This window comes from Ranitomeya variabilis, chromosome 3 (assembly GCF_051348905.1).
Source record: "Ranitomeya variabilis isolate aRanVar5 chromosome 3, aRanVar5.hap1, whole genome shotgun sequence".
Taxonomy (NCBI): domain Eukaryota; kingdom Metazoa; phylum Chordata; class Amphibia; order Anura; family Dendrobatidae; genus Ranitomeya; species Ranitomeya variabilis.
The window spans coordinates 696,474,749-696,495,637 of NC_135234.1; the positions used below are offsets into that span (position 1 = coordinate 696,474,749).

General features: G+C 42.0%; 1 protein-coding gene across 2 annotated transcripts in view; it reads left to right on the forward strand.

Moving 5' to 3' along the window:
- The first annotated feature begins 798 nt into the window (after positions 1-798).
- Positions 799-20,889, forward strand: part of STOML3 (stomatin like 3) — a 45,061-nt gene continuing 24,970 nt past the window's right edge. Inside the window, exons 1-2 of one of the 2 annotated variants that reach the window (XM_077298179.1) lie at positions 799-936; positions 18,719-18,788. In XM_077298179.1, the coding sequence (XP_077154294.1) occupies positions 18,725-18,788 (64 nt within the window). In that variant the 5' untranslated portion in view covers positions 799-936; positions 18,719-18,724. Of the gene's footprint in view, positions 1,024-18,718; positions 18,789-20,889 lie in introns of both variants that reach the window. The other variant, XM_077298180.1, reaches the window with a different exon arrangement.

Consider the following 20,889-nt stretch of genomic DNA (forward strand, 5'->3'; position numbering starts at 1 on the left):
GACACTTGGATTTGCCACAGAACATTCGGATTGGCAAATTCGCCACTGGCGCCCTGTGCTCTTCACAGATGAAAGCAGGTTCACACTGAGCACATGTGAGACGTGACAGAATCTGGAGACGCCGTGGAGAGCGATCTGCTTCCTGCAACATCCTTCAGCATGACTGGTTTGGCAGTCCAGCCTATCCATGAGCTCTTTATAACCCTGCCCCCACCACTGATTGGCACCTTTCTGCCTATAAGCAGTGTACACAGAAAGCTGCCAATCAGTGGTGTGGGTGGGGTCATAAAGAGCTCAGCATTCAGAGAGCTGTGCGATCTGCAGGAGCAAAAGCTGATTTTATCAAAATGACAGCAAGCAGCCCAGTAAGTGACATATCTCTGCAATCAGTGTCTTTGTCTCTACATTATGTGTTTTGTGGTACCAAAACCTGGTGACAGATTCTCTTGAAAATATAATATTTGACTGGTTATTTGGTTGTCATGTTTAGTTTTTTTAATTTTTTATTGCAGCAATGCACTTTTTTGGACTCGTAGTATGTCATGTGCTCTACCCTACAGTACAAGAGTATCACTATGGTATCATGGTTAAAATATTTCTCAGCAGAGCATACAAACCTGCATTTCTAGTTTCCGCTCTCGGCTCTATGGCTTTTTCTTGCAAAGTTGACTTTGAGCTTGTTGTGCTCCCTGACTGTAGCACTGGACTGCAGTGCCCTGGTATTACTATTCTTGCATAGTTATGGTACTATGGTGACTCTTGTCTCTGTAGAAATGAATTCCCTTTTGTCAGCGTTGCTCTGAAGCCAACTGAAGGATGTAGGTGTTGGTGACAACATAGTAATGTGTGAGAGGCGTGTACACACTATGGAAAAGAAGTAGAGGCTCAGAAGGGCGCGCACCTTCACGGGGCTAGGACTGCAGTCAGCACCCGCATGTGAGTACACACAACTTCTAAGTCCGGAATATCGTCTAATCTTTTTCAAAGTTCCACATGTCCGATTAATTCTACCTGTCCGTTCAGGTAAGAAAGTATGTGTTTTGCTTAGCATATTCATCAAGGATAAAAAAAATATATATATATCCTTAAAGTGGAGTTTAAGGAGCGTAATTATTTTCTGTGCAGGACAGGATCGATGCGAGTCTATGGCACAATTCAGACAAAGATTTTTCCATATGAATACAGGAAAAAAATACAGTACGTACAGGATTTTCACACTGAACTCGATGGGTGTGTAATACAGGAAGCATGGACAATGCCCGTATTATGTCCTTTCTTTTAGGAATCCATTGGTAAAACAATACAAGAAACTGAACTGGATCTTTTTTTGTTGACCTCATAATACACAGATGTCATGTGGATGTTAGAAACTGCCGTACGGACAATATACAGATTTGAGCTTTGCACATACAAAACACCATACAGATGAAGAAGATCCTTCTTTTGTTTTAGGACATAAAACAAATACATTTTTTTTCTGTTTTTCTGCAATCGGCTTTAGGCTTCATGGACACAGACGTAATGTAGATTCGTACTAACAGCAAATTTTATGGAAGAGTAGTACGCCACCCGGAGGAGACTATGGAGCAGTATACGGGTTCATTAACAACTTAGAAACACATTTGAACGTCCTTATTTATGATGTGTACAGCCCAAAAATGAGTGCAAATCTCAATAGAAGAAGGCAAAGACTAGTTTACATTCACGGGATTCATTCCCATTCTCGACAACATAAAAAGACAAAATCTTATTCGAAGAGTTCTTACATGACCGCTGAATATCATTAGTCTAGGATCACTGTTACCAAAAGTGGAAGTCTTTATTTCATGGATAACAAAGCATAGGCTCGGGAGTAATGCAGAGAGTGCAGACAATGGCCGACTCGCGCTCCTGCGCTTCAACGGGTCCTAAAACAGGACTGTGCCTAGGATCACTTTTAGTAAATAGGAAATTTCAAACTAATAATGAATATTACATTCTAGAACTGATTGTACATTTCTGCGTTACAATGGTAATTTTCTATTTCATTGATAAATAAATTCAGTATGTAGCACAGAAGCAAAGTAAACCAGCAATACACAACAGCAGTAGCAAAATAAATATTCCCTTACTGACTTAACATAAGGCCTCATCAGTGGGCGTAACTGGAGTCCGATGGGCCCCAGTGCAAAATGTATACCTTGGCCCCCACTTGCATGTTTGTCAGGTGTATGGGCCTTTGTAGCAGTCCATGTCCTGTGAAGATATAGCCCTCTTAGTTAACAATGTCACACATCCTGTAATAATGTCCCCTCTCATGTGCCTTTTGCTGTAATAATGCCCTCCATCCTGGGCCCCTTCTTGTAATAATGTCCACATCCTGGTATAATGCCCCCCATTATGGATCCCTTCCAGTAATATATGTTCCCCATCCTCAGCCCCTTTCAGTATTATATGTCCCCCATCCTGTAATAATGCCCCCTTCCTTTGCCCCTTCCTGTAATAATGTCTTCCATCCTGGCCCCTTCCTGTAATATACATCCCCTATCCTGGTATAATGTCCTCTATCCTGTTCCGCTTCCAGTAATATATGTCCCCCATCCTCAGCTAATATATGTCCCCCATCCTGGAATAATGCCCCCTTCCTTTGCCCCTTCCTGTAATAATGTCTTCCATCCTGGCCCCTTCCTGTAATATACATCCCCTATCCTGGTATAATGTCCTCTATCCTGTTCCGCTTCCAGTAATATATGTCCCCCATCCTCAGCTAATATATGTCCCCCATCCTGGAATAATGCCCCCTTCCTTTGCCCCTTCCTGTAATAATGTCTTCCATCCTGGCCCCTTCCTGTAATATACATCCCCTATCCTGGTATAATGTCCTCTATCCTGTTCCGCTTCCAGTAATATATGTCCCCCTGGAAAATTGGGTTCCATCCGGGGCTTCTTCCAGTAATAATGTCCCTGTTCTACAGCAAATTTTAAAAAACGAATGATTCTACTCCCCTTCCCCTGCTCCCAGGACGTGCAGTGTCCTCTTCCATAGCTGGCGTAGAAGCCGGCAGCGGACTTCAGCATGCAAGCGACAGGTAGCACACCATGCCACTGCCATGCCCCGCCAGTGACTCGGTCACAGTCACACTCTCTGCGAACGCGATCGTTATGCCCCGGCCTCATTTATACGCCCGTATTTTGCTGGTTTTCACGAATAGCACTTGTGCCACGTCTGTGGTTTTCTGTGGACTGAGTGGTCTGTGCAAAATAGCAGAAACTTGTCTGATTTTGATCTGAGTGTCTGCTCAAAATTGGCAAGCAAGTCTATGGGTCCATAAAAAATAGAACTGCACTCTGTGTAGTGTCTGAACCTTTTTTTTTAAATCTATTGACTCCTAGCAATGGACTCTGTCTTCCATGTTTCATCCGTTTTATACCGCTCCCCATGGACTTTAACGGTCGAGTCTGAACCGTAAAATGGATGAGAAGGACCTGCTCTGAGTCTTACGGATCTCGCTCTCAGACCTGTGATTTTAACAGCCATGTAAATACATCCAGTTTGAGCGATTTCTATAAAACGGACAGAACTAGGACAAGTAGCATGGATGTGTGAATGCAGATTTAGTTCCAATGGACGTAGTAATAATGGGGTTGTCTGCGACTTTTATGTTGATGGCCGACTCTTAACATAGGTCATTAATATCTGATCGGTGGGATGCGACACCAGTCACCACCACTAATCAGATGTTCTCGATCAGCCTGTGGCTGGATGTGCGGAGTTGCCGTGCTACACTTCACAGCTCCGTCAACTCCATAGAGGCAGCGTGCTGTGTACTGCATATACATCCCCTATTGATTCGAAAACCCGGCCATAGCCACTAAGCAGTTGATGGAGCGGTGCCGTGAAGCTTCTTAACTTGGCACATCTGGCCCGCTCTGAGAACAACTGAATGGCAGGGGTGCCGGGTGTTGCACCCCCACCGGACAGGTATAGATTACCTATCGGTGACAAAGATCCATTGGGGATCGAAACGCGTCGCTGGACCACCAGTGTCTGCTTTGTGCATATTATCCACTTGGGATTCTGCCTACTACGATGTTTTAATTATTGAAGAATAAAGTAACTTTTTTTAGGAGCTGGAACAACTGCCTTGGTTTCACTGTGGATGTACGTCTAGTCCTGACGGAGGTCCGTGCACCTGTGGCGGTCGGTGAGCTGCCTAGGGCTATCTGCCTAAACCCCTTTCTTTCTTTTGCTATAGATTACCTATCCTGAGGATGTGTTATCTATACCAAAAGTACCAGATAACCACTTTAAACATCTGAGCATCTTTCACATAGGTGAAACAGTAATGGCTAGACATTTGGGTTAATTTTGAAGGATGTTCGCAGTAGTTAGTGCTTAGATCAAAAATACACGAAGAGTTTCAGAAAATGATTTACATATTCCCCAAAAGAAAACACTCTTAAAATATAACCTTTAATACATATTATATATAATGTAAAAGTTTGGTCAAATTTACTGTTATTGTGAACCGTAAATGATGTCTAAAAGGAGGCTAAGTTTTTATAAAGCTGGAAATTTTGCATCACCTGGCCTTTCCTAACGCAAGCAATAATCCTAACAGCCTAATTAAGGTCTGAAACCTTGGGCAAAGTTATCTGAACACACACATCTCCAGGGGAATCCAAACTTTTGCATCTGCCCATTTTCCTTTTTGTTATTCTTATAATGTAAAAATGACCTTTTTTTTTTTTTTTTTTTTTTTTTTTTTTTACCTAAAATACAAAGGAAATGCGTCATCTATAACTTTAGCCTTTTGGAGATCATTTTATCCTCAACTTGCTTTACTGTTCACAATGACAGTAATTTTAACCAGGAGAGCTATATATATTTATACAGCTAATGCAACAACAGCCCACAAATATGCTACAGCACGTAATTCAGGGTATAGGATATGAAAATGCAGAGCAAATTATTTTGATATTTTATTTTAGCAAATTGTTCTTGTATGTAAAAGTTGTATTTTAAAAAAATCATACCAAAAAGAATCATTTGAGAACTTTTTCCAGCTTTAACCCCTTAAGCCCCGAGGGTGGTTTGCACGTTAATGACCGGGCCAATTTTTACAATTCTGACCACTGTCCCTTTATGAGGTTATAACTCTGGAACGCTTCAATGGATCCCGGTGATTCTGACATTGTTTTCTTGAGACATATTGAACTTCATGATAGTGGTAACATTTCTTTGATATTACCTGCGTTTATTTGTGAAAAAAAACGAAATTTGGTGAAAATTTCCCAACTTTGAATTTTTATGCCCTTAAATCACAGAGATATGTCACACAAAATACTTAATAAGTAACATTTCCCACATGTCTACTTTACATCAGCACAATTTTGGAAACAAAATTTTTTTTGTTAGGGAGTTATAAGGGTAAAAATTTGACCAGCAATTTCTCATTTTTACAACACCATTTTTTTTTAGGGACCACATCACATTTGAAGTCATTTTGAGGGGTCTATATGATAGAAAATAACCAAGTGTGACACCATTCTAAAAACTGCACCACTCAAGGTGCTGAAAACTACATTCAAGAAGTTTATTAACCCTTCTGGTGCTTCACAGGAATTTTTGTAATGTTTAAAAAAAAAATGAACATTTAATTTTTTTTTCGCAAAAAATTGACTTCAGCTCCAATTTGTTTTTTATTTTACCAAGGGTAACAGGAGAAGATGGACCCAAAAGTTGTTGTACAATTTGTCCTGAGTACCCCGATACCCCATATGTGGGGGTAAACCACTGTTTGGGCGCATGGCAGAGCTCGGAAGGGAAGGAGCGCCATTTGACTTTTCAATGCAAAATTGGCTGGAATTGAGATGGGACACCATGTTGCTTTTGGAGAGCCACTAATGTGCCTAAACATCGAAACCCCCCACAAGTGACACCATTTTGGAAAGTAGACCCCCTAAGGAACTTATCTAGATGTGTGGTGAGCACTTTGACCCACCCAGTGCTTCACAGAAGTTTATAATGTAGAGCCGTAAAAATCAAAAATAATATTTTTTGACAAAAATAAACTTTTCGCCCCCAATTTTTTTATTTTCCCAAGGTTACCAGAAGAAATTGTACCCTAAACGTTGTTGTACAATTTGTCCTGAGTACGCTGATACCCCATATGTGGGGGTAAACCACTGTATGGGTGCATGGCAGAGCTCGGAAGGGAAGGAGTGCCGTTTGACTTTTCAATGCAAAATTGCCTGGAATTAAGATGGGACGCCATGTCGCGTTTGGAGAGCCTCTGATGTGCCTAAACAATGGAAACCCCCAATTCTAACTGAAACCCTAACCCAAACACACCCCTAATCCCAACCACACCCCTAACCCCAACCCTACCCCTAACCCCAACCCTAACCACACCGCTAACACCAACACACCCCTAACCCTAATCCCAACCATAACCCTAACCACACCCCTAACCCTGACACATCCCTAACCCTAGTCCCAACTGTAAATGTAATCCAAACCCTAACCCTAGCCCCAACCCTAACCTTAACCCTAACCCTAGCCCTAATCCTAGCCCTAACTCTAACCCTAGCCCTAACTCTAATGGGAAAATGGAAATAAATGCATTTTTTAAATTTTTTTTTATTTTTCCCTAACTAAGGGGGTGATGAAGGGGGGTTTGATTTACTTTTATAGTGGGTTTTTTAGCGGATTTTTATGATTGGCAGCTGTCAAACACTAAGACGCTTTTTATTGCAAAAAATATTTTTTTGTGTTACCACATTTTGAGAGCTATAATTTTTCCATATTTTAGTCCACAGAGTCATGTGAGGTCTTGTGTATTGCAGGAAGAGTTGACGTTTTTATTGGTAACATATTCGGGCACGTGACATTTTTTGATCACTTTTTATTCCGATTTTTGTGAGGCAGTATGACAAAAATCCAGCTATTCATGAATTTCTTTGGGGGGGGGGGCATTTATACCGTTCTGCATTTGGTAAAACGGATAAAGCAGTTTTATTCTTCAGGTCAGTACGATTACAGCGATATCTCATTTAGATTTTTTAATGTTTTGGCGCTTTTATACGATAAAAACTATTTTATAGAAAAAAGAATTATTTTTGCATCGCTTTATTCTGAGGACTATAACTTTTTTATTTTTTCACTGATGATGCTGTATGGTGGCTCGTTTTTTGCGGGACAAGATGACGTTTTCAGCGGTACCATGGTTATTTAGATCTGTCTTTTTGATCACGTGCTATTCCACTCTGTTCGGCGGTATGATAATAAAGGGTTGTTTTTTGCATTGTTTTTTTTTTTTTTTAAATTTACGGTGTTCACTGAAGGGGTTAACTAGTGGGACAGTTTTATAGGTCGAGTCGTTTTGGATGCTGCAATACTAAATATGTGTACTTTTATAGTTTTTTTTTATTTAAATAAAGGAATGTATTTATTGGAACAATATATATATATATTTTTTTTTACATATGTAAAAAAATTTTATTTAACTTTTTTACTTTGCCCCAGGGGGCATCATATTATATTGACAGATCACTGATCTGACACTTTGCTGTGCACTGTCTCAGATCAGTGATCACACAGGCACAGCAGGGAGGCTTCCCGGCGCCTGCTCTGAGCAGGTGCTGGTAAGTCACCTCCCTGCAGGACCCGGATGCAGCCCCGTGGCCATTTTGGATCCGGAGGAGGAGGTAAGAGACCCTCAGAGCAACGCGATCACATCGCGTTGCTCCGAGGGTCTCAGGGAAGCACGCAGGGAGCCCCCTCCCTGTGCGATGCTTTCCTATACCGCCGGAACACTGAGATCATGTTTGATCGCAGTGTGCCGGGGTTAATGTGCCGGGGGCGGTCCATGACCGCTCCTGGCACATAGTGCCGGATGTCAGCTGACACCCGGCCACGCTCCCCCTTTGAGCGCGGCTGATCGCACTGGACGTACTATCCCGTCACTGGGAATTAAGTCCCAGGTCAACTGGACGGGATAGTACGTCCAATGGGATTAAGGGGTTACTGTCACCTGCAATCTGTATTAATTAATAGAAAAAAAAACTGAAATAGTTTTGGGTGGAAAATGAAAATAAAAAAACTAAAATTCATAAATATGCCCACCCTTAAACTAATACTTTGTTGCATTAACCTTTGAATTTATGACATCATTCAGTCTTTTTGGGTAGGAGTCTATCAGCATGGCACAACTAGAATTGGTAATCTTTGCTCACCCTGTCTTGCGCTGGAACTCTAAATTTGTCAGTTAGTGAGGGCATCTCCTTGTTGACTTGGAACAACGTGCTGAAAGGTGAAATTCCGCTTCATCTTCAGCTTTTTTGTTGCAAATTTGACAGATATTTGGAACTGTTCATAATTCCCATAATGCATCTTGACTAAAGTCAGCCATAAAAAAGGAGCTCCAGAGCATAATGCTGCCTCCACCATGTTTAACTATGAGTATGGTGCTCTCTTTGTGATGTGCAGTGTTGGCTTGGCACCAAATATTCCTTTTGAAATTTAGGCCAAAAGTTCAACCTTGTTCTCATCAGAACATAACACGTTTTTCCACATGCTTTTGGCAGACTTGTACAGTTTAGCAAAACATATCTGGGCTTTAATATTATTTTGCTTTGTAAGAAAAGACTTCTGTCTTCCCACCCTAGCGCACAGGCCAGACATATGAAGAAAATGAGAGATTGTTGTTATATGCAGTGCACATCAATGACAATTATACTTAAAAACAGTCCTAAATTTAATGTTTCCTTGTTCATGCCTACTAAGTACTAACCAAAAAATAAACAGTAATCTTAACAATAAACTTGTACAAATCCCCAAATGGTACCAGTAAAAAAAATTGCAGGCTTATCCTGCAAGAAAAAACCTCATACAGATCCATTTATGGAAAAAGTATAGAGTGTCAGAATATGGTGACCAAAAAAAAAATGTCTTTTTAAATGTAATTTATTTTGCAAGAAACAAAACATAAAAAAAATATATAAATGTATATAAATTTGGTATTCTCATGATCACAACAACCCACAAAATAAAGTAAATATCATAAGTAAATATCATAATCATTAAATTTAGTATCATAACAATTATACTGAACAGTGAATGGTGTTAAACCACTCAGTGACCGCCGATACGCCTTTTAACGGTGGCAGTTAAGGATACTTATTCCTCAGTGCCGCTTTTTAACGGCGCTGAGAAATAAGGGTATAGTGCCCCGCAGAGTCGGAAAATCTCCATGAGAACATGATTCGAGTCATTTTTTAATGTCCAGAGTCTTGTGATCGCCATTATTCACCGAATAACTGTGATTGCTAAAAAAAAAATCCGGTTTTCCATTCATTTCTCTCTCCTCTGATATGATCTAGCATACCAAAGGAGAGAGAAATGGGGTCCATTGAGCCCCCCGATACCACCAGCATCTCCGGACTCTCGGCTCTGTCCCCCGGCCCTCCGCATCTTCTTCCTGGAAGAAAATGGCGGGCACATGTGCAGTGCGCCCACTGTGATCTGCCGGATAGTACCTGGTAGCAATAGGAGAATTTTTCCTATTGGTTCACTTTCATCACTGTGATAGCCCCTATCACAATGATCAAAATAAAAAAAAAAAAATAGTAAATCAAATTCCCCTTTGTCACCCCCTTAGGTAAAAATAATAAAATTAAAAAAAAAAATGTTTTTCCATTCTTTGCAGCTAGCGTTGGTGCTAGGGTTAGGGATAGGGATAGGGTTGGGGTTGAGCTAGGGTTAGAATTGGGGCTAGGCTTAGGGTTGGGGCTAGGGTTAGTGTTGTGTTGGGTTTACGGTTGTGGTGTTGGGGTAAGGGTTGTGCTGGGGTAAGGGTTGTGCTGGGGTTAGGGTTGTGTTGGATTTACGGTTGTGTTGGGGTTACTGTTGTGGTGTTGAGATTGGGGTTAGGGTTCGAGTTAGAATTGGGGGGTTTCCACTGTTTAGGTACTGTACATCAGGAGGTATCCAAACTTGACATGGCGCCCACTATTGATTCCAGACAATTTTGCATTCAAAAAGTCAAATGGTGCTCCCTCCCTTCTGAGCCCTGCCAAACAAACAGTGGCTTTTCCCCACATACGGAGTATCTGCGTACTCTGGAGACATTGCACAACAAATTTTGTGGTCCATTTTCTCCTGTTACCGTTGTGAAAATAAGAGTTTGGGTCTAAAGTAAATTTTTTGTGAAAAAAGTGAAAGTTAATTTTTTCCTTCCACATTGCTTTAGTTTTCGTGAAGCACCTGAAGGGTTAATAATCTTCTTGAGTGTGGTTTTGAGCATCTCGAGGGGTTCAGTTTTTAGAATAGTGTCACTTTTGGGTATATTGTCATATTGACCCTCCAAACTCACTTCAAATGTGAGGTGGTCCCTAAAAAAAATGGATTTGTAAATTTTGTTGGAAAAATTAGAAATCGCTGGTCAACTTTTAACTTCCTAACAAAAAAAATGTTTCAAAAATTGTGCTGATGTAAAGTAGACATATGGGAAATGTCATTTATTAACTATTTTGTGTGACACGACTTTCTGATTTAAAGGGAACCTGTCACCCCCAAAATCAAAGGTGAGCTAAGCCCACTGGCATCAGGGGCTTGTCTATAGCATTCTGTAATGCTGTAGATAAGCCCCCGATGTATCCTGAAAGATGAGAAAAAGAGGTTAGATTATACTCACCAAGGGGCGGTCCTGCTGCGGTTCTGGTCCGATGGGAGTCGCGGTCCAGGGCCTCCCATCTTCATACGATCATGTCCTCTTCTTGTCTTCACGCTGCGGCTCTGGCGCAGGCGTACTTTGTCTGCCCTGTTGAGGGCAGAGCAAAGTACTGCAGTGCGCAGGCGCCAGGAAAGGTCAGAGAGGCCCGGCGCCTGTGCACTGCAGTACTCCGATAGTGTTGAGGTGGCAGCATGGTCGTTACAGGTTGTATGCTTCTTTGAAGAGATGGGTTTTCAGGTTCCGTTTGAAGGATCCAAATGTAGTGGATAACTGGATGTGTTGGGGCACTGAATTCCAGATGATGGGGGATTTTCGGGAGAAGTCTTGGAGGCGATTGGGTTAGGAGCAAATAAGCGTGGAGGAGACATACAGTTGAAACCAGAAGTTTACATACACTATATGAGAAGACTGATATGCAGGTTTTTCTCAATATCTGACCTTAATTTTTGGAGACGTCCTGTGGTCTGATTAAACTAAAATTGAATTTCTTGGGCATAATGTCCATCGTTATGTTTGGAGCAAAAAGGGAGAAGCTTGGAAGCCTAACACCATCCCATCTGTGAAACACGGAGGTGGCAGCATCATGTTGTGGGGTTGTTTTGCTGCATAAGGGACTGGTGCACTTCACAAAATAAATGGCATCATGAGAAAAGAAGGTTATGTGGCAAAGCTGAAGCAACATCCAAAGACATGAGCCAGGAAGTTAAAGCTTGGGCGGAAATGGGTCTTCCAAATGGATAATGATCTGAAGCATACTGCCAAAATGGTAACAAACTGGCTTAAGGATAACAAAGTCAATGTTTTGGAGAGGCCATCACAAAGTCCTGATCTCAATCCTATTGAACATGTATGGGCAAAGCTGAAAAGGCAGGTGTGAGCAAGGTGATTGACAAACCTGGATCAGTTACACCAGTTTTGTCAGGAGTAAAGGGCTCAAATTCCAACCAACTATTGTGAGAAGCTAGTGGAAGGATATCCCAAACGTTTGACCCAAGTCATTCAGTTTAAGGACAATGGTACCAAATACTAATGTAATGTATGTAAACTTTTGACTTTGCAGTAAGTAACAAAAATGCCTTAAACATTCTCTCTCTCTCATTATACTGGCATTTGACAAATATTAATAACTAGATGGTAGCCCGATTCTAACGCATTGGGTATTCTAGAATATATATGTAGTTTATTTATGAAGATTTTAGAATAATACATTAAATACACAGGATTCGGCCAACCGCGACCAATTAGCGAAGCATGGTTCAAATCCTGCGCCAATTCGCGGCCGGACTGCACCTATCACTGATTGTTCGCAGCCGGCCACGTAGTATATAGCACAGCCACGTAGTATATAACAGCCCACGTAGTAAATAGCACAGCCACGTAGTTTATAGCACAGCCACGTAGTATATAGCACAGCCACGTAGTATATAGCACAGCCATGTAGTATATAGCACAGCCCACGGAGTATATAGCACAACCCACGGAGTGTATAACAGCCCACATAGCATATAACACAGCCACGGAGTGTATAACAGCCCACATAGGATATAACACAGCTCACGTAGTATATAACAGCCCACGCACGCAGTATATAACACAGCCCACGTCGTGTATAACACAGCTCACGTAATGTATAACACTGCCCACGTAGTGTATAACAGCCCACGTAGTATATAACAGCCCACGTAGTGTATAGCACAGCCCATGTAGTATATAGCACAGCCCACGTAGTATATAGCACAGTCCACGTAATATATAACAGCCCATGTAGTGTATAACACAGCCCACATAGTATATAGCACAGCCCACGTAGTATATAGCACAGCCACGTAGTATATTGCACAGCCCACGTAGTATATTGCACAGCCCATGTAGTATATTGCACAGCCCACGTAGTATATTGCACAGCCCACGTAGTATATAGCAATGTGGGCATCATATCCCTGTTAAAAAAAAGAATTAAAATAAAAAATAGTTATATACTCACCTTCCGTTGGCCCCCGGATCCAGGCGAAGCGTTTACTGATGCTCCTCGCGCGCTCCGGTCCCAAGAGTGCATTGCGGTCTCGCGAGATGATGACGTAGCGGTCTCGCGAGATCACAGTGCATGTAGTGGTCACTGGAGCGTCGCGAGGAGCAGAAAAGGCCTGTTCTGAATCCGAGGGGCTGGCGGACGGTGAGTATATAGCTATTTTTTTATTATTTTTAACATTAGATCTTTTTACTATTGATGCTGCATAGGCAGCATCAATAGTAAAAAGTTAGTCACACAGGGTTAATAGCAGCGTTAACGGAGTGCGTTACACCGTGGCATAACACGGTCCGTTAACGCTGCCATTAACCCTGTGTGAGCGCTGACTGGAGGGGAGTATGGAGCGGGCACTGACTGCGGGAGTAAGGAGCGGCCATTTTGCCGCCGGACTGTGCCTGTCGCTGATTGGTCGTGGCTGTTTTGCCGCGACCAATCAGCGACTTGGGATTTCCGTGACAGACAGAAAGACAGACAGAAAGACGGAAGTGACCCTTAGACAATTATATAATAGATTATGGTAATCCTAACTGACCTATACAGGAAAGATTTATTCTGATTTCATGTCAGATATTGAGAAAAACATACATATGTGTCTTTTTATATAGTATATGTAAACTTCTGGTTTCAACTGTGTATTCTATTATTGTGTATAATGCTGCAAGAGGAGGCGGTGCCCGGCGTGACGGCTGTGCTGCGTCTGATAAGGAAGGAAAGTCCCGCCTCCGGGACGGTTTCACGGTATGAGGGGGCACATTTTATAAACGTTTATTTCAGTGTGTGCAGGCATCATAACTAAAAGAGCCACCTTGTCAGAATGCAGCATTTGTGCTGCACAAAGTGGCTCTTTTAGTTACAAACGCCTGAGGGGGGTGACAGGTTCCCTTTAATAAAAATAAGGGAGTAATTTTTTTTAGAGGGTCACCACTTGTTAATAGCCAGTAAATACTAAGTAGACAGCTATGAATTGATAATAATATAATAATAATCTATTTATATAGCGCCAATCATATTCCGCAGTGCTTTACAGACATTATCATCACTGTCCCTGATGGAGCTCTCAATCTAGATTCCCTTTCAGTATGTCTTTGGAATGTGGGAGGAAACCGGAGTACCCGGAGGAAACCCACGCAAACACGGGGAGAACATACAAACTCCTTGCAGATGTTGTCTTAATAGCCTAGGAAGCTCCAAGTTTATTACCCCCTTCCTAGACTATAAGCATTAGCCCTTACCTGTCAGCTTTCCCTCAGCTGGTTAAGAAAATATGGGGGACCCCAAGCCATTTTTTTATTTTATTCTATCTATATATCTATTCTATTCTGACAGTACATACTGGGGAATAGTGTAAAAAATAAATAAAGCCAATTCTTAACCTGCTGTTGAATTTTTCATTTTGCCTCTCAAAAATCGCAGTAAGGCTCAGCTCACATTTATCCTGTGCTCTACACTGAGCTCTTGCACCAGGGTTTCTGGGCAATTCTCTGAAATATGCGATTCAGATGGATACCCGGCATAAGATTCCCTATAATGAGGTAGATGGAGGCACTGTGGCCATAGGATCTGTTATCCGGGGGTGTCCATCTTTTTAGGTGTGCATAAAAGTGCAGTTGGCAGTCGGCCACAGTGTTGTGCACTTCTGAAAAGAAGGACACTACTAAATAGAGGCCAGATGGTGCCTCATTATAGTGAATGGATCCTTCGGGGGTTTCATCTGACTCAAATCACTCAGAGATTTAGATCGAAACCCCTATGTAAGTGCTCAGCGTAGAGCGACAAATAAATGTGATCCCAAACATTATGTAAAATGTTCCTAACAAATGCTTAAAATCAATCCACAAAAAAAGCAATCCACTCAGGTCCATCACCTGTTAATAGAAATATAGGGTGCTTCCATGTTACTGGTAGTTCAAAGGCTCTGGAATAGCAAAGTGACTCCTCACCCCCAAAAGAAATCCTGCGAATTCTGCATTCCCAAATCCAAATGCTCCCTCCCTTCTGGGCCCCAGTGTGTCTTAACCACATTTAGTGCCCACATGTTTGGCATTTCTGTAGCGATGAGAGCCCGCCTAATTTACGGGTGCATGTTTCCAGAAGCATGAGCTGAGAACTACTGCGTACTGGTCACTACCACGTACTGGTCACTACCACGTACTGGTCACTACAATGGCAGTTTGCAATTTTCACTCAACAACATCCACTGCTGCTTGCTTCTGGGAAACACCCATGAAGTAAATATCGTCACTTCACCTGTAGATACATTCTTAAAGTGGTATAATTTCCAAAATTCTGATCTTCTAGCACTTAGGGCTCTGTATATGGAGTCCGCAAACTATTCTAGGAAAATCAGAACTCCAAGAGGCAAATAGCGCTTAGTTTTTGGTGCCATTTTTACTCATTTCACAGTGTGAAATGTAAAATCTGGGGCTGAATCAAAATTTTGGTGGTAAAAATTTAGTTATTTTTTACTTCAAAGCCAAATGGTATACAATTCTGTGACCCACCTGTGGTGTCAATATGATCACTGCACCCCTAGATGAATTAATTGAGAGGTGTAGTTTGTAGAATAGGGTCTCTTATGGGGATTCTGCAAATGTGACATGGCACCCTCAAACAAGTTCGGCGAACTTCGAGATGGCGTTCCTTCTCTTCTGAGCTGTGCACTTAAAAGTAGTCTTAAAAGTAGTTTTTTACCACATAAGGCATATCTTTGTACTCAGGACAAATTGGACAACAAATTTTCTGGTACATTATCCTGCTATACTTGTGAAAATTAAAACATTTGGGGCTAAAATAACATTTTTGGGTGATTTTTTTTTTTCTTTCTTTCCACAGATCAATGTTGTAAAATTCTGTGATGCACCTGTGGGTTCAAGATGCTCACCACACATCTAGATAAATTCCTTGAGGGGTCTAGTTTCCAAAACTTGGTCACTTGCAGGGTTTTCTACTGTTTAGGCACATCAGGGGCTCTCCAGATGTGACATGACACCAGCAGACCATTCCACCAAATTCTGCATTCCAAAATGTCACTCCTTTTCTAAGCCCTGCCGTGCGCCCAATGAGTAGTTTACCCCCACATCTGAGGTATCTGCATACTCAAGAGAAATTTCACAACACATTTTGGGTTCCATTTTCTCCTGTTACATCAGTGAAAATAAAAAAATTGGGGCTAAAATAACACTTTTGTGGATTTTTTTTTTACTGCTCAAAATTATAAACTTCTGGGAAGCACCTGGGGGTTCAAGGTGCCCACCAAATTTCTAGATAAGTTTCCCAAGGGGTCTAGTTTTCAAAACGGTGTCACTTGTGGGGTAGTTCCATTTGTTTAGGCACATCTGGGGCTCTCAAAATGTGACATGGCGACCCCTAATTATTGCAGCAAATTTGTATTCAAAAAGTCAAATGATGCTTCTTCCCTACTGAGCCCTGCCATATGCCCAAACAGTAGTTTCCCCCCAGATATGGGGTATCGGTGTACTCAGGAGAAATAGAACAACAAATTATGCCGTACAATTTCTCCTGCTACCCTTGACTCAATCTATATATATATATATATATATATATATATATATATATATATATAAAGATGAGTGTATGTATGTGTGTGTGTATATGTATCAAGTTGCTCCTGTGAGGCATGACGTCAAGGGAAAGGGAGGAGCCTCATGGATTACAATGCTGTGCTCATAACAGGAAGTTGCTGTGCACGTGTGAGGGTAAGATAGCAGTGAGGGGAAAATGAGAGAAGTGCAGGGAAAATGAGAGAAGTTTGGAGAAAATTAAGAGGTGTGAGTGGAAAATGAGAGGAGTGATCAGAAAATGAGAGGTGTAAGGTCAAAATGATAAGTGTGAGGGGGAAAAATGACAGAAGTGAGGGAGAAAATGACAGATATGAGGGGGAAAATGAGAGATGTGAGGGGGAAAATGAGAGGCGTGATGGGAAAATGAGAGAAGTGAGGTGCTGCTGCAGTGTGAGGCTGTGTATAGAGAAGAGTGAGGCGTTGCAGGTGGAGGCTGTGTATAAGGCCACATTCACACGTTCAGTATTTGGTAGGTATTTTACCTCACTATTTATAAACCAAAACCACGCGGTGGAGAAAAATACAGAAGTTGTGACATGTTTCTAATATTATTTTCCTCTGATTGTTTTACTCCAAGTTTTAGCTTAGAAATACTGAGGTAAAAATACTGACCATGTGAACGAGGTCTAAAGAAGAAAAGTGTGGTGCTGCCGAAGAAGTAGGCTGTGTATATGGAGTTCCCGCCAGGGCCGTGGGAATACTCGGTACCGGGCTGGTTCTTAAAGGGTACATGTCACGGCAGCAGTGACCCAGTCCGTGGCCCTGGGCATCCAATAAAAGGGGATGTGATGATGAAAAAGGGAAAATAAAGTTTATTAAAGTTATTGTTTGTGACGCCACCTGTGGCACTCAGCAATAAAGGCGATGTTAGCCGACGCTGCTTAAAGAGACCGCTGGGGCAGATGGTGATGCAGCATGGTTGGTACAGCTCTCCACAGGCAGAGCTTAAGTCCCAGGGCACTTAGGATGTAAAAGATGAAGATGCTGATGGTGGATGTTGTGCAGGATGGATAGCACAGTAAATAAGTGTGAGGACACAGCAAGGTGCGGTTTCCAATGCTTTACTCACAGTTCTTAGTTGCCCCAGGCGGGGTGCTGTGTCCTTTGGGTTTGTGGTCCAGCCAATTTCAAGCAATTTGAGTGGACTTTCCAGAACACTCTTTCTTATGTCCTTGCTTGGCCGTCTCTCTGCACTGGCTCTGCCTCTCTTGCCCTGCGCCACACAGTGTCCTGAGCCAGCAGCCATGGATCTTGTCGGGTGGTGAGCTCTGATCCCCCTGGATCCTATCCAGCTGCCTTTTCAGCGAATGTGTGCAGATGTGGCTGTGCTTCTGCAAAAGCCACAGCCTCTGGTTATCTAGCTGAGTCCTTAGTTTTTCCACTAGAATAGGGCCGGTCCCCTGACTGCGACCTGATCCCTCCACCTGACTATGGTCAGCATGAATACGAGCCCCACGGGCGGACTTCTCACTACCCGTGCCTCTAGGACCCCTTCCTTCTCTTCTAACTTTAGCTTCACTTTTCTTCAGTTCCCTCTCTTTGGGAACTCCTTCCTGTCTGTTTTGATCTTTCTGCTTCCTGTCACTCTCACGTCTGCTCTCCTCTCTTTCTCCCTGCAGACTCTCTCTGCCAGACTCCACCCACATCCTCTATCTATATACCCCCTCCAGCCTGGGATGAGGCCATCCTCCCCAAGGGTACGCCCAGGTGCCCTGACTGAAGTGTCTAGTGTTGGATGCTGGTGTAGGATTCCGTGCAGTGCCTGAGAGCGGAATACCACAACTCTGGCTGAGATGCAGTAATCTGTGGCGACTGGATCCCAAGTGCGCCACATATACGATACGCTTTGTTGCAGTTAGTGCAATTTCTCTCAGGATCAACTGTTTCCAATTGTATATAAAAGAGCAGTGTGAGGTGCGACTGGAGGAGGCGACTATAAAGGAGAAAAGCTGTGCTGCAGAAAAATGCTGTGTATAAAGGAGGAGCATGAGGTGCAGGAGGAGGCTGTGTAAAATGAAGGAGCATGAGATGCAGGAGGAATAAGGCCCCTTAACTGCCGCTGTTAAAAGTCGATCGGCAGTCGTTTAGGGGTTAATATTGTGCTAAAAAAAAAACCTTTTCCTTCAACAAAATGGCACCGGTTGTGTTCCGTTATTATTTGTTATAACTAACCACAGTTAGTTACTATGCCCGGGCAACGCCGGGCTCTTCAGTTAGTATATTAATAATATCCCCGTTGTGTCTCTGTGCCCTTCATATACTGATAATACCTCCTTTGGGGCTCCATACATTAATAATGCCTTTATGTATTTAACTGTAATGCCCCGTTAGATATATTTCATTCTGCAAAATGAAAGGTATTGATCACCATATAACCCATGTCCTCTAAACAGGAAACCATGGAAGGGAATACAGAGTCTCACGTTCCTAAACACAAGAGGGAGGAAAAAGATAATTTGGTCGGTAAGTACTCCCCCCTACTGAAATGTTACTATGATAATATCCACTATAGGTTTCCCTTTATGTCCCAAGGTTGTATTCCAGGTGTAAAGCTGCCAAAACCCAACAAGACTGGGATTTCTCCTGTTGACCTTAGATGAGTAATGATAAAATACCCCAACATTTCCAATCTCTTCCAGTGCTCCCGAGATCATATAGATCTTCCAGCAGTGACCAACTTCTTTCTCTTTTATGTATGTTTTTATTACAAATCTGTTTTGAGTGTGAATATGAGAGAGACTTGAGGTTGATGATGAATTTGGGATTGAACATACATTCTTCTTATTAAACTATGGTGTTCAAATTCTTTCAATGGAATCTGTTAGCAGGTTTTTGCTATGCAACCAGCATCAGGTAGGGGCTGAAAAACAGGTTTCACTTATTAGGCTGATTGCTGTGGTTTCCATACAATGAATGTTTTATCATCAGGAGATTATCACTGCCCAGACTAGCTCCCTGGTGCCTCCTGGTCCAACCACGCCCCCTCCTCTGATAAGTAGCTTGCAGTCAATAGATAATGTACATAGAGAGCTAGGGTGTGTTGGGGGTGGAGACAGCTTTCTGAGTGCTGCTGCATGAATAAAAGCTCTGATTATGTCACAACTGCTGCACCCAATAAACTAAATGATACATTCTTGGAATCAGGGTCTCTATTCCTACATTTAGCTGCTGTCAGAATGTGTTCAGGGGCCTTAGAGTTTCTTAGATGTATACACAAAAAAAGTGTTTACTAAATTAAACAATCCCTTAAAAGTCCAGACCTAAGTAGTCACTGACCTAATACGGAGGCAAGTACTTTAGGTTTGGGGATAGTACTCATTGTTCTTCCTTATCATCTGCATGGGACCTGCTGCTTTTGAGAATTTATTCCGCTCTTGTTCATATCTAATGGAGGGCAAACATTGTAACAACAGAACCTGTGTACTTTAAAAGATGCCAGAGTATAAGTGCAATTCAGGGGAACAATAATTCATGGCGGTGACAACAAATACACGTTCTGCATAAACCCTGCAGCGAAAAATATGTCGACTTTCCGGAAATTCACAATTTAAAAAATGTAAAGAATTTTCCTTTGAAGATTAAAATAGAAATAGATACCATTGTTAATATTGTAGATATGTTCACCTTTCCATAACTCGAAATATATTATATTTTTCAGTCCTATGCATGAAAGACAAGGGGCTCCATAGGAAAGATTACAATGCACCCTCTATCATGGTGCAGGGAATTAAAACCCAAGGTAAAAGAATTTAGTACTAGGCCGGGTTCACAGTCCATAAAAGATGGCAATAAATCATGCAGAATTGAGACTGCTTGCAGTCAGTTCTGGGCTTTGTGGTCCGTATACTGATGGTGAAATATGGATGTCTGAGCTTAGCATTTTTGCTCTTAGAACTCCTCACACCCTACACTTCGCACCTAACAAGCTGGCAGCTTATCATCATTCTTATTACTGATTTATCAGACGTCAAATAGAATTAATAAGATTTTTAAAACTGATTGGTTCTCAAGGATATGAGTGTGTGAAGGAGAAGCCAAGCAGGTTAAGCAAAGTCACACATGACGCGGTGGGGATTCTAGGCTTTCATTGCCCTAGAAGTTTTTTAAGATTCTAAAAAAAATTGTCAAAATTAGGAAATGGCCCATTGGCCTCTGTTTACTGTTCTTTGGAGATGACATGGTGTCTATCCATGTGACCATTGCAGACAGTCCCTAGCCTCAGTGATAATGCATTACCGTATCTCGAAAAAGGCCATTTTTCTTAACCTGGATAACCCTTTTTTTGCAGGTCTGTTTTTTTTCTGTTCAATTGTGGTCTTTCCTTGCTTTAATGGGTAACTAACACTTGAAAAATCTTCGGACATCATAGTGAAATAACAGAGCATTGCTCTCTGGAGAGCAGAGTCCTGAGAAGCTTTTTTTTATCGGTCTTTGGCTCAATCTCGAGCCATGGCGATGGATGGATGGATGGATGAACGATGTGTAGGAAGATCGTTCTTGTGAAAGCCTAAATAGGTCCACCAGGGTCTTCTCTACCATTAGCTTGATAGCATCAAGTCATCAA